General features: G+C 48.1%; 1 protein-coding gene across 1 annotated transcript in view; it reads left to right on the top strand.

Annotated features, from left to right (window-relative positions):
- Coro7 (coronin 7) overlaps positions 1-14,462 on the top strand; it is a 53,751-nt gene that overhangs the window by 5,743 nt on the left and 33,546 nt on the right. Inside the window, exons 4-7 of the mRNA XM_075941868.1 lie at positions 3,784-3,854; positions 4,249-4,432; positions 5,684-5,760; positions 9,991-10,041. Coding sequence (XP_075797983.1) covers positions 3,784-3,854; positions 4,249-4,432; positions 5,684-5,760; positions 9,991-10,041 — 383 coding nt within the window. The remainder of the gene's footprint in view (positions 1-3,783; positions 3,855-4,248; positions 4,433-5,683; positions 5,761-9,990; positions 10,042-14,462) is intronic.

Raw genomic sequence — 14,462 nt, 5'->3', positions numbered from 1 at the left:
TGGGGTTAAAGGTGTGCGCTACCCACATCTAACCCAATCTAAATTTTGTACAATTTTTTATGCATATGGATGTTTTTGCCTGCATGTATGTGCATCACATACATGTCTGGTGCCTGAGGAAGCCAGAAGTTGTCAGATTTCTTGAAATTGAAGTTACAGATGCCTCATACATAGCACCATATGGATACTGGAAATTGAACCTGGGTCCTCTGAAAGTAGTTAAGGCCAGTGCTCTTGACTACTGAGCCATCTCTCCAGCCCACTAATCCAAACTTTGAAAAAGTTTCAAGATGTCATTTGGATACCATATAGAGTGTTTTTTTTTTAAAGTGAATAGTTGATTTTTGTTAAGTTTTTTTGTTTTGTTTCTATTTTAATATGTGTGGTTGTTTTTGGTTAAGTTTTTGTTTTAATGTGTGTGGCTGTTTTGCATGCATGTGTTTGCCACGTTCATGCAGTGCCTTTGCTATTGGATCTTCTGGAATCAGAGGTAAAAATGGTTGTTAGCTGCCAGTTTTTTGTTATTGGTATTGCTTTTTTTTTTTTGGTTTTTCGAGACAGGGTTTCTCTGTGGTTTTGGAGCCTGTCCTGGAACTAGCTCTTGTAGACCAGTGATATTGCTTTGAGACAGGGTTTCTCTATGTAGCTTTGGAACCTGTTCTAGAACTCACTCTGTAGACCAGGCTGGCCTTGAACTCAAAGAAATCTTCCTGCCTTTGTCTCCTGAGTGCTGGGATTAAAGGTGTGCGTGTGCGCCACTCTACCCGGCATTAGCTGCCAGTTATAAAGATAGTTATATGTACGAGCATCCTGTTTCCGAACACTTCTGATTATCTAGATCTTCTTGTGGTTAGTAAAATCCTTAGCACAGCAGTCCAAGGCAACCATCATTTTACTCTCCAATTCTCATGGTCAGAGCCACCCAAGGTTGGCAGGAAAGCAGGCAGGAAACCCTTGGAAACCACAGTCACCCAGCCCAGTTCCTCCTAAAGTAGCATATCTGGCTGCACCTCCAATTGTGGAAGGCTCCCAGGATTCACCCCACGCTGAAGTGGATCTCAGTTTTATACTAGGGAGGGGAATACGGTGGTGTAGGATGAACCAGAGCTAAAAGGGAAAACAAGGTTGGTACTTTGGGGTGAAGAGGAAACATGGAGGACACTGCAGATGGGACAGCGAGCCAGCATCAGCAATGCCAGAGGCACCACTGCTGTCCCTACTGCTTGCCTTGATGTGGGTGAGAATCCTGCTTTCCTTCCAGCCAGGAGAGACAAGGAAAGTGGGTGGGTATGGACAGGCGGCCCCTTACAATGACTTTGGTCTGGATTTCTAGCCAGCAGGATCAGGCAGTAGAGCAGGCGGCTGGCATCTAACAAAGGAGGAAATATGGTAATGAAACTGAGTCACAGGGTGAGTCCTTGCACGCATAGACCTCCCTGAATTCCCATGACAACCCAGCAGTTAGTACTGCAGTCACTTCCCAACTAGAAATTGAGGATACCAAACCCCGAAGGGTAAGAAACCTGCCCAGAAGAACACAGCTACAAGGGAGTGGGCTGAGGGCTAGTTCCAGCATCTGCTTCAGAACCTGGGCATGCTGCCTTTTCTCCATTGGGACAGCGGCAGGTCCCATGGCCGGCCCTATTACCTACATCTCAGGCTGTTCTAGGTGCCCCCATTGCTCTGCTCCTCTGGCTGCTAGGTGACCCAGGCAAGCATACTCCAAGATGAAAGGCTGGAAGACAACCTTCAAAGGCAGGGCAATGGTCAGAGTCTAATGTACTCAGGGTCTTTCGTCATTGGCCAGAATAGCACTTAGTATCTCTAGTGCAGACTTTTTTCCCATGTACCTCCTTAATCTTATATATGTGTGTGTCTGTGTATTTTATATACATATGTGTATATGCGTTGTGTGTGTGTGTGTGTTCTTGTTTTGTTTTTTGAGACAGAGTTTATCTTTGTAATCTTGGCTACCCTTGCACTTGCTCTGTGATGAAGCTGGCCTTGAACTCATTTGCCTCTGCCTCTCAAGTGCTGAGACTAAAGGCATGTGCCACCACTGCCCGGCATCTTTTTATATTTTTCTAGCTTTATTTTTGAGACAGCCTCTCATGGGGTTGTCCCAACTTCCCAAATAGCTAGAATTACAGACTTAAAGATCTATGCTACAGTGGTGGCGCACACCTTTAATCCCAGCACTCAGGAGGCAGAGGCAGGCGGATCTCTGTGAGTTTGAGGCCAGCCTGGTCTACAGAGCTAGTTCCATGACAGCTAGGGCTGTTGTTCAGAGAAACTCTGTCTTGAAAAACAAAACAAAGATAGAGAGGAAAGATCTGTGCTGTGAGGTCCAGCTTAGGGAGGGCTCTGCAGAGAAAGACTCTAAAGTTACCACTGCACCAAAGCTACCGGTTTGCCCACAGATGACTATTGCAGCTTTTATGTAGAGTATGCTGTTGAGAGGGGGCTTACTATTTTCCAGAACCTGGGGTAGCTCCCTCATAGGTAAAAAACACCAAGAGACAAAGATAAGAGCTGGCATGTCTAGATCCTGATTCTGGTTCTGAGCTTCAGGGGTTTGTTTCTGTTTTTTGTTTTTGAAATAGGGTTTCCCTGTAGTTTTGGAGCCTGTCCTGAAACTTGCTATGTAGACCATGCTGGCCTCGAACTCACAGAGATCCACCTGCCTCTGCCTCCTGAGTGCTGGGATTAAAGGCGTGCACCACCACCCACCTATGTAGAGGCACTTTTATGCAGGCCTGATGGTATAAGTTTGGTCGATGGATCTCACAAAGACAGTAGTGAACTTCTTCAATAGAGTGGTCCTCCGATCTTTTCATGCTGCCATGACATGTGCATGCCTACATATATATACACATACACTAACTAAAGTAAATTAATTAAAAATTCATTATGTATGTAAATATATGTATGTAAAAAATGTATATAAAAATAAACATGGTGGCACATCCTTTTAATCCGAGCATTTGAGAAAAAAGACAGGAAAATCAGAAGTTAAAGATTATTTCCTACAATATATATATACAATATATCAAGTCTGAGGTGACCCTGGGCTACATAAGACTATCTTAAGAATAAAAAGGGGGAGCTGGAGAGATGGCTCAGAGGGTAAGAACACTGGCTGTTCTAACAGAGGTCCTGAGTTCAATTCCCAGCAACCACATGGTGGCTCACAACCATCTGTAATGAGATCTGGTGCCCTCTTCCGGCCTGCAGGGAACATGCAGGCAGGAAAAAAAGCTGGGAAAACAGATTTGTTATATGTTACATCAAAAATCAATCTCAAAACCACAAGAAAGAGGGGCTGGAGAGGTGATTCAGCAGTTAAAATTAAAAAAACAGAAACTGGTCAGAAAGACTCTAAACTAAACCATGTGATTCTGTGTTAATGTGCAGAGAAGGGCCATGAGACATTTTCTACAAAGTTCAAGGCAGTGTGTATTTTAGGATGCAGAGACTACACAGTTTCTGTTCCAGCTTCTTAACTCTGGGTAGCATGTGCTTCATGGTAGTAGAGTGTGTGCTTAGCAACACAGACCACACGCATGCCAATGCATGGTGGAGCTGTGTTCCAGAAGGACTACAGAAACAGCAGCCCAAGGACTCACCAGGATATGTGTTGTAGGAAGAGACCTATATGTGTCTCTAGTGTCCAGAGGGAGCGTGGCTTCTTAATGTGGGCAAAGGTGTCACCGCTGAAACTCCGAAAGGAGCTCACTGGGTCTGAAAGGGACATTCAGCAGATCTGATTGCTCCTCCATACAGATCTGGTCACTGATCTGGACTTCTCTCCATTTGATGACTTCCTCCTGGCTTCAGCTTCTGCCGACAGGATGGTGAGTGGGGTTGGTTAGAAGAGCTGCTTATGACCCACCCTCGATACCCTGGGATCTCCGAGCCCTGACCTCTATGCTTGCCCTTCCTGGCCCCAAGTACCTACTCAGAGCTGCTGTTATAATCTGTCCTTCCAAGGCTTGACTGCAACACTCACAAGGCACCCTTGTTGGTCTCTGATCATACCCTAGTCTCCCTGAGTTGGGCTCCCTCCCGTCCATGATGGGATGTGTGGCTCTCAAGCCCTAGTAGGTAAGATGCCTTGACCTCTAATGGATTGGCCTTGTCTCAGCAGAGGACCTTGCTTGCTGAGACCAGGATTGCTCTGGGCAGGCCTGACTGTATGTAGCAGTGAGGCTCCTAGCATCTGGACCACAAACTTGGTCTTTCTTTCAGATAAAACTCTGGCGGCTGCCAAGCGCCGGAGACACCCTCCCCTCTGCGCCTGGAGTGGTGCTGGGTCCTGAGGAGCTTGCAGTAGAAGCACTGCAGTTCCATCCCACGTCAGATGGTGTTCTGGTGAGCACAGCTGGCAGGGCTGTGAAGGTCTGGGATGTAGCCAAGCAGCAGCCCCTGACAGGTACGGCCACTCCGGAGTGGCTGCCCTTCTCTGGCAGCCCCCATCTGGACAGCCCTTGACTTCTCTGTTGGTGTTTTTAGTAGTATGGGGGGAAATGTATCAAGGATGCGTGCTTGCGTTGCATTCCTAAGGCTCTGGGTTCCACACCAGAAACCTAAAAAAAAAAAAAAAAAAGTACCATAGTATGATAGGCAGATAGTATACATCTTAAAGCTTTTTTTTTTTTTTAATTTTTGGTTTTTCAAGACAGGGTTTCTCTGTGGTTTTGGAGCCTGTCCTGGAACTAGCTCTTGTAGACCAGGCTGGTCTCGATCTCACAGAGATCCGCCTGCCTCTGCCTCCCGAGTGCTGGTATTAAAGGCATGCACCACCACCGCCCAGCCATGTTAAAGCTTTGTAATAGATATATTGTTGGACTCTGGCGTCCAAACACTGAGGAGGAGTCGCCCCCAGAGACCACCTCACACACCACAGCCAATGCAAAAGCATGAGGATTTTATTAATTCTGTCATGACAGGGTTCCCCAGCCTTCGGGAAGCTGAGGGACCTCGAATAGCTGGTACAGTCTTCTTTTAAAGGGGCCACAGAAGCAAGGGAGGTTGTTCTTTGACTATTTTGATTGGCTTATTCGAAAGGGCTATTACCAATAATTGACTGGAGAGCTGTTGCCAGATCAGATGAGGTAAGAGGTCATTTTGACCCCGTTTCCCAGGGGACCGAACCAAAGCATACGTATATGGGTGATTGTTCAGGAACTGAGTACGTGCGAGTGTAGCTGTTAGGTCCTTGGTTCCCAGGGGAGGAGGGGAAGCACAGAGGCTGAGAGGATTCAGAATTGTCAAAAATGGCTTCAGGATTGTCTTAAAGTCTTACAATATCACTCTCTGTTTCCAGTAGGCATGTCTTGTATTCCAAACCCCCAAATTGCAGAAGGAGGTGGGACATAGACGAGCAGAGGCTGGGGTGACATAGTGGGTGTGTGTGTTAGAGAGAACAGAAGCGAGCGTGGAAGGCGAGAGCCAGGCTGAGAAGCAGGAATCTCAGAAGATTGTTAAATAGAGGTATATCCCAATGCGGACAGGCTTAAAGAAGGAAGCCTCTAGATGCATCTGTAGCATGTGTGGATGGAGCTGCTGCCCTGCCCCTCCAGGCTGCTGACTCTGCTCCCGAGTCGCCCCAGAACAGGCCTACTCTCCTCTACTTCCTTGGTCCCTCATCACCTGGTGCCTGACCTTGGCTGTTTCCCTGCAGAGCTGGAGGCCCACAAGGACCTGGTGCAGAGTGCTGTTTGGAGCCGGGATGGAGCCCTTGTAGGCACAGCATGCAAGGTAAGCAGGGAGCAAGCAGCCTGAAAACTTAGCACGGGGCTGGTGTGGTCAGGAAGTTCTTATCTCTGAAAGAGATGTTTGGTGTTTTGAACTAATCCGATTGGTAATAGGAATTTGACCTTGGCCAGTGGCTGAGTTTGAAAAGTTTGAAGAGTTCATTCCTGGGGCAGGGCGGGAATGTGAGTGAACAAATGTCTGTGGGTCATCTGGAGACAGCACTAAGCCTTCAGGAGGAAGTGCAGGTGTTGTTGCAGTGGCAGTGGGCAGGCAGGAAAGTTATAGACAGCAGGGTGGGCGGTGACCTGTGGATGAGCAGAGTTGGCATTGGACACACTACTGTGGCTTCCGTGTGGGCAGTGTCTGGACTTAGTTTGGGGGCTGCCACCAGGGAATGAGTAAGAGGACTGTACTTGTTCCGGGTGGTAGAGATAGAGGCCATAGAGCGTTTGGTGGTGGATTGGATATGAAAGGTGAGGACTGTGAGTTTGGATCTTAGATACAAGGGGAGCCCCACACTGAGGTGAGTTGGAGAGTACCTTGTGTGAATGGTCTAGACAGTACTGCTACCATGGTAGGAGGTGTATTGAGCTGGGGTGCTTGGAGGGACCTCGTGGAATCCTGAGCAGAACAGAGCAGAGGATGTGCCCAGCGTCGGGGGTACTCTCGGAAGGGAAGAGTCGTTAGCCTGCAAAGGGAAGGTAAGGGGAGTGGGGCCTGGGATCTGAGCTGGAGGATTCACCAGGGTATAGGAAACTGGGAGTTGTGGCACTGGGATATGGGACATTTTGATGGTATCAGGGCCTGAAGAGACTTAGGAAAAACGGCAACCTGGAATAAGATTACATGACTACAGTCCTAACAGTAAGAAGGTAGAGGGGCCAGGAGATGAGGAGTAAAAAGCCAGCCTGGACCGACCATGTTGTGAGTTTGAGGCCAGTCTGAATTATATAAAATCCTATCTCAGAAAATAGCAAAAGGAATGGGGGTAATGGAGCCAGAGAGGGGAGTAGAGAATCCAGGAATGGGGACCAATGAAGGCTTTAAGCCCCGAGTACTCCCAGGCCCGTGGACCTATACACTTGAAGAGTCCTTATTTTCTGTGTTCTCACCTTCGGTTTGCCATCTTTTGGAAGGCACACCTCTAAATCTTACCAAGTATCCTTTCTGGTACTGTTCCTTACTCAGTGGGTTCCAGGTGCTGTCTTGAGCTCTGGAGATTGAAACTATGACCCCAAGACCCTCTGGTAGGTTTCTGTTCGGGTTTGGCACTAGAGGATGGGAGACACTTCCCAGAACATAAACTTGGCCTTCATTCTAGAGAATGGGTACCCAGTCAGGAAACCAGCCCTGACAACACATCACCCGAGTCGAGGCCAGCCTCTCCTTCCTTTGAGAAACCTCGTGCCCTTCCCTCACTGATGTGATGATCCAGCCCCTTCTTTTCCCTGCTCTGAACCCCCTTTTGCCACCAGACTTGGCCAGGAAAGACAAAGAATAATAGCCCAGTAAGGGGTGGCACTGTGGCTGACTCAGTGTGGACACTGCCTGGCCTGGTGCTATCTCGTAAGGCAGTTAGGAGGAGAAGGCCAAGCCCAGGGGATTCATGCTAGTTCCCCTTGGGGAGACATTTCCCCTCTAGATCCAGTGCCCAAAGCAGCCAGGACAAGAAGTACGTGTTTCCCAAGTGGGTGGCACAATAAACTTAGGAGCTTGTAAAGGGACCCCGCCCCTTTCCCTCCTTTCCAGACCTAGGTGTGCCCCTGTGGAGATGCACCATCTCTTCCAAGCCGGTACCTGTCTGCACATGCTAAGGACCAGTGGGTACCTTGCTTGTGGCTAGAGCTCCTGCAGAATACATGACCACTTCTGCCTTTCTTTGCTGGAAAGGTGTCTTAAGATCTCAGGTGGTACTACTAGCCCTACTAATACAGTACTGGGAGCAAAAGGCCTTATGACCACAGGCTAGCTGGAGATGCCCATGGAGAGTGTTGTTGGAGTGGTAGGCAAGGTCACGCGTAAGAGAGTCGGAGCCCCTCTTTGCCAGAGTTTGTGGAACAGGCTCTAGCTTTGTGCAGTTGCTGCTTGTGCTGCCTGACTGGGCCTATATAGCACGCCGCTTCTATCAGAGGTGCCTAGTTTCTCTGTCCTGCCTTCTGCCAGAGTAGGGCAGCTCTGCCTCTCAGAGCACCCAAACTAACCCTGACCTCTAATGACTGAGAAAAGAAACCAGAGGCCACTAGAGGGCGAACGGGCATCACAGATGGTGGGCTTGGCCTGCTATGAGCTCCCTGCAGCCTAGTTAGGCCCCTTGGCCTGGCCTAGAACAGTCTCAAGGCTAACCCACTCTGAACCTGATTTGCACCCAGCCTTCAACTAACTGCTCAGTCTCCTCTGTGGAGCTTGTTACATACCGAGAACAATGTTGCACCTCCAACCTCAGTGCCCTCCCCGTGGGAGACACCTCTATCACCTTGTCATTGGACTCAGTCTTGCTCGGCCACTAGCTGGTCAGTGGTAAGATTAGCATTTTGAATGGAGGCCTCCAGCTTTCCTCAGCAGCTCTAGCCCTGCAGAGTGAGAAGTGAGTTCTCTAGCCTTTCATCGTGGATGACTCTCCAGCTCTCCTGTCCTGTGGGTCTCTTGCTTCTCTCTTTTTCCCTGTTCCTTTTTGTTGCTGTTATTTTGTTTTGTTTTGTTTTTTGATACAGGGTTTCTCTGTGTATCCCTGGCTGTCCTGGAACTCACAGAGATCCACCGCCTCTGCCTCCCAAGTGCTGGGATTAAAGGTGTACCACCTCCAGACATTGTTGTGTTTACTCCTACTCTGCCTGTGTCTGATCTTATGTCACGTGGCCCTAGGAGCCCTAACTGTGGTGGGCAGTTCTGCTCAGGATCTGAGCCCTGGACTGTGCCTGGTACAAAGTAAAGCTGGGAAAGTTTTCCAGAAGAACTCTGGGCCGCTCTGTTTTTGCCCATTGCCCTCCACTCCCTCCGTCTGCTTCATTCTCTGTACTTCCCCTTCACACCACACACCACCAAGCTCCTGTCTCGGCATCTTGCTTGGGATTTTCCACCTTGTCTTTGCTTGTCTTTTGACAACTCAGGTTTCTTCCAGGTTTTCCTGTTGGAGACTGCAGCCTTAGCTGTGAGCTCCCTCCTGTTAGAGACTGCAGCCTTAGCTGTGAGCTCCCTCCTGTTAGAGACTGCAGCCTTAGCTGTGAGCTCCCTCCTGTTAGAGACTGCAGCCTTAGCTGTGAGCTCCCTCCTGTTAGAGACTGCAGCCTTAGCTGTGAGCTCCCTCCTGTTAGAGACTGCAGCCTTAGCTGTGAGCTCCCTCCTCACCGGGGCTTGGCTGTGCATTGTTTCATAGGAAGCGCCCAGACTCAGGCTATGCACAGAGCAAGCATTAAGTTTTTCTTTTCGTTTGTTTGTATACGGTGTTTTGTCTGTATATGTAGCTGTGTACCATGTAGGTGCCTGGTGCCCTTGGGTCCTTGGAACTGGAGTTTCAGACAGTTATAAGCTAATATGTGGATGCTGGGAATTGAATGTGGGTCCTCTAAAAGAACATCAGTGCTCTTAACTGCTGAGCCATCTCTCCATCCCCGCCTCTGTTTCTGAATGCTGGGGTCATAAGCACGAGTCACCCTTCTAGGCAGTTTTATTTTTATTTATTTATTTTTAATATTTATTTAACTTTATTTTACGTGCATTTGGTGTGAAGGTGTTAGGTTCTCTGGAACCGGAGTTACAGACAGTTGTGAACTGCCATTTGTGTGCTGGGAATTGAATTTGAGTCTTCTGGGAGAGCAGCCAGTGCTCTTAACTGCTAAACTATCTGTCCAGCCCCAAGTTTTATTTTTATTTCACAGACTATTTTAGAAATGTTTTATAGGAAAAATATAGCAGATAATAAAGAAATTTCCTGTTGGGCGGTGGTAGCGCATGCCTTTAATCCCAGCACTCAAGAGGCAGAGGCAGGCGGATCTCTGGGAGTTCGAGGCCAGCCTGGTCTCCAGAGAGAGTTCCAGGACAGCCAGAACTGTTACACAGAGAAACCCTGTCTCAAAAAAAAAAAAAAAAGGAAACTAAAGGCTAATTTTCACTAGAGAGTTTGCCAATATGCATACATGTCGGGGAGGGATGTGTGTGTCCATGTAGACAAATGTTGGGTATCTTTCTCTGTTACTTCCTATGTTTACTTTCCAGTATATGTCCATTCTTTTTTAGGACAAGCAGCTACGGATCTTTGACCCCAGAGCAAGAACCAAGGCCTCTCAGGTAAGTTCTGTGTCCAGTGCTGGTGGGTAAAAAGCCCTACCTAGGATGAGGACTGCACAGTTTCAGCACATGGAGGACCTTGTGGTGACAGCAGCTGGTGCTGCTGGGAACTCTTTCTGAGACCTGATCTCAGACGCCTGGGCAGCACCTAGCTTTGCTCACAGGGTGGGATGCAGCCAGGCTGTCCTCAGGCGGTCAGTGGAGGCATGCGCCGACTTAGGGAATGTAATGTGAGATTTCAACTTCCTTCCCTCCTGTGAGCCCTGCTGTCTTTATCTGGCGTGATCAGCAGAGACCAGCTACTGAGGAATCGGGAAGAATCCTCATCCCAATTTCTGTGTCCACAGGATGGACTGGCTTCCTATTCCTGAAAGACCTGGGGACTGTAGGTCTCTTGTCATCTGTATACTGGGTGTCTAGAGCCCACGCAGTCATGATCTCCAAATGAGGCAGCAGGCCTTGGGCCTCTGGAGAGTCATTCATTTCTCTAGCAGAGACCCTGTAGGCAGCAGTCTGCTAGCCATACAGATGGCCCTGTCCTCAGTGATTGTTAAGGGCTTCTCTTTCCTGGAGGGCTTAGTGTTTGTCCTGAGAAACTAGCTTACAGACGAGGACTCAGTTTTACAATGGCCATAAGCAGAAGGCCAGAGCTGGGAAGAGTTTGTTCTAGAAGTCATCTGAGAAGATGGAAAGGGGAAACAAGAGCTTGTTCTAGGGGGGCAGCAGTCTGTCTACACAAAAGGTCTGTCCCCTGGGTTGTGGGAAGCCTCTAGAGCTTTAGGCAGGGAATGAGATTGGTGAATTTCTATTTCTTACTCTCTCTCTTTCTCAAGATTTTTAATTTCTCTTCTGGTTTTTTTTTTTTTTCTTTTCGAGACAGGGTTTCTCTGTAGCTTTGGAGCCTGTCCTGGAACTAGCTCTTGTAGACCAGGCTGGCCTCGAACTCACAGAGATCCGCTGCCTCTGCCTCCTGAGTGCTGGGATTAAAGGCGTGTGCCACCACCGCCCTGCTTCTCAAGATTTATTTAATAGTTCTTGTGTATATATGCGTATATGAGAGACAGGCTACATGCACACGTATATATATGGGTGCCCACTGAAGACAGAATAGGAGATTGGAGACCTGGAGCTGGAGTTGCATGTAGCTGTGAGCCACCTGATGTAGAAGCGAGGTGCTCAACTCAGGTCCTTGGGAAGAGCAAGAAGCACTCTTGAGCCATCTTTCCTGACACCCCCACCCCTTTATATCTGTCTCCACTCTTTCTCTCTTGACACAGAGTCTCACTATGTTGCCCTGATTGACATTCTATGTAGACTAAGCTAATCTTGAACTTACAGATACAGAATTCCACCTGCTTCTGCCTCTTGATTGCTGGGATTAAAGGTGTGAACTACCATACTTGGTATTTTGGGTATTTTTGTATTTGTACTTTTTTTTTTCTTGTTTTTCAAGACAGGGTTTCTATATAACAGCTCTGAGTGTCCTGGAACTCTCTTTGTAGACTAGGCTGGCCTTAAACTCAAAGAGATCTACCTGCCTCTGCCTCCTGAGTGCTGGGATTAAAGGTGTATGCCACCACCACCCGATCTCTTTTCTTTTTTAAGAAGATTTATTTTTATTGTTCTTTTACAAATATGTATTTATTTTATATGTATGGTTATTTTGCTTGCACGTGTGTTTACCCCTCATCAGTGTAGTGCCCATAGAAGCCAGAAGAGGGCAGTGGGTTCCTTTGGAACAGAGGTTACAAATAGTGACCTGTCATATGGGTAAAAACTCCAGTCCTCTGGTAAGAACAGCCAGTGCGCTTAACCACTGAGCCATCTCTCCAGCCCCAACAGTTATTATTTTGAATCGTGTGTCTGGGTAAGGGTTTGTTATGTGAGCGCAGGTGCCTACAGAGGTCAGAGGCATCGGATCCCCTGGAGCTAGAGTTACAGATAGTTGTAAGGTGCCTAACATGGGTGCTAGGAACCAAAGTTGGGTCCTCTGCAAGAACATAATACATATTTTTGTTTTGTTTTGTTTTGGTTTTTGAGACAGGGTTTCTCTGTGTAGCCCTGGCTGTCCTAGAACTTGCTCTATAGATCTTGAACTCAGAGATCCTCCTGCCTTTGCCTCCTGAGTGCTGGGATTGCATCACGCACATTGAACCGTCTCTCTAGCCCCAGTATTTCTTTCTTTCTCTTTCTTCCTTTCCTTTTTTTTTTTTTTTTTTTTTTTTACAGATTTAAAGGGCTGGAGTGATTGATGACTCAGGTTACAATCATCTATAATGAGACCTGGTGCCCTCTTCTGGCCCACGGGCACACATGCAGGCAGAACACTATATAGATAATAAAATAAAAAGAAATGAAAATGTTTTTTTAAAAAGAATTTTAAAAACACTTTATTTTATGGCTATGAGCATATGAGCATTTTGCTTGTATGTCTATAGCACCATGTGCATGCCTGCTGCCCTTACAGGCCAAAAGAGGATAGCAGCTCCTCTGAAATTTGAATTACGTAGAGTTGTGAGCCACCATGTAGATGCTGGGAATCAAACGCCTCTGATCAAGTAGCCGGTGCTCTTGACAGCTGAGCCATCACTTGAGTCCAGGAAGTTTTAGTTCTTTCTAGAACTGGAAGCTGATGAGACTTTTTTCCAGGGAGGTGTGGCACAAAGCCTTGCTCCTTAGTACAGACCCACCACAGATAGTCTTCCTTTCGTTTTGTTTTGTTTTTCCCAAAAATCTTTTTGGGATTTTTTTTTCTATTTTTATTTTATTTTTTTTTAAAAAACTGTCTTTTTTCATTTTACATGCTAATCCCAGTCTACCTCCCCCGCATCCATCCACTCCCCAGAGAGGGCAAGGCACATTGCTTTGAGGAAGGACCAAGGCCCTCCCTACTATATCTAGGCTGAGCACCGTTATCCCTCCAAAGAGAATGAGTTCCACAAGCAGCAGGGATAAATCCTGGTCCCATTGCCAGTGGCCTAGCAGTCTTCCTCTGTTTGGAGGACTGGGTCCCCACAGGGAGTTGAGGATAGCCTGGGGCTCTTGTACCTTCATCCTCAAAAATCTGTTTACTTGGTACATTATACCTCTTGGGTCTAAATAGTTATTAGTTCTACTCTGTCCAGCTGAGGACTGAAAAGAGGCTCCGTCTGATGGTTGAGCCGAGAGCAGAGTCCCTGAAAAAGCTGCTGATTTCATCCCAGTGAGTCATTTAAATCTCAGGTTGATGAGGTGTGAACAGTAGACCTCGCCTGCTCGCTTTCTCTGACCCCCAAGCCTTTGCCTAGAAAGAGGTCCCCAAATCTGCTTTAGGGTGAGACAGAAGCCCTTTCTCGGGGTCCCGTGCCCATGGTTCTGGGGGCACTACACAAAGCACCTGCACTCTTGCCTATTAGGCGTCACTCTGGGCCAACTTTCTGAGTGTTCTCTTTCTTCTTTCCCCTTTGCAGTGGCCTCCTTCCAGCTTGCCTTCTCCCCCATCCCCACCCCCTTTTCCCTCCCCTCCTACGCCTCCCTAACACCCCACAGAGGTGGTCTGTGAGCGAGGCTGAGGTGGAGCTGGTGTGGCTGCTAGCCAGGGGTTTCCACGTTGCTGCAGAGTACAAGCAGGCGCTGAGGATCTGAGCTGGAGGAGCCCCCTGGAGGGGCTTTAGCCAGGAGATCTGGGAAGAGCGTGGGCAGCACCACTGGCCTCTGGGATGGTGCCTGTGTTTGGCTCTGAGGCTGTATGCAATGCGGGGGCAGCACAGGCCTGGAATGCTGCCCTCCAACCGTCCCTGCCTCCCCCCAACTTCCGCCCAGGGCATCTGGCCCACACCTGGCTTCTATTAGAAAAACCACTGCTGGCGGCCAGGGTGGTGTGAGCTGAGGGGCCAGCTCACAGAGACTCCTTCTGAAAGCGCTTTTTCTGAGTTCCCTTTTCCTGTCTAACAGGAGCCAAAGTGGGGGTGGGGTGGAGTATACCACCCTGGTCCTACCTGCTCTGTTCTGGGCCTCTCTTCATCTGAACCCATGGACTTCCTCCAAAGTTGTCCTCTCTCCGCTGTCAGCTTTGGCCTCTGCCTCTAGGCACTTAATCTTGAAGCAAGCGACCCTTGGGTGGCTCCTTCTGTATTTTATACCCTTACTTTGCTTTAATTTCTTTTTTTTTTTTTTTTTTGGATTTTTCGAGACAGGGTTTCTCCGTAGCCTTTTGGTTCCTGTCCTGGAACTAGCTCTTGTAGACCAGGCTGGCCTCGAACTCACAGAGATCCACCTGCCTCTGCCTCCCGAGTGCTGGGATTAAAGGCGTGCGCCACCACCGCCCGACTGCTTTAATTTCTTATTTCTATTTTTATTTGTGTAGGTTTTTATTTGTTTACCTGTCATTGTTTTGGGGTTTTATTTTTGTTGGAGACAGGGTTTCTCTGTGTAGCTCTGGC

This window comes from Microtus pennsylvanicus, chromosome 11, assembly GCF_037038515.1.
Source record: "Microtus pennsylvanicus isolate mMicPen1 chromosome 11, mMicPen1.hap1, whole genome shotgun sequence".
Classification (NCBI taxonomy): Eukaryota; Metazoa; Chordata; class Mammalia; order Rodentia; family Cricetidae; genus Microtus; species Microtus pennsylvanicus.
The sequence above is the reverse complement of the archived record's forward strand: the minus strand, read 5'-3'. Positions and strand labels throughout refer to the sequence as shown.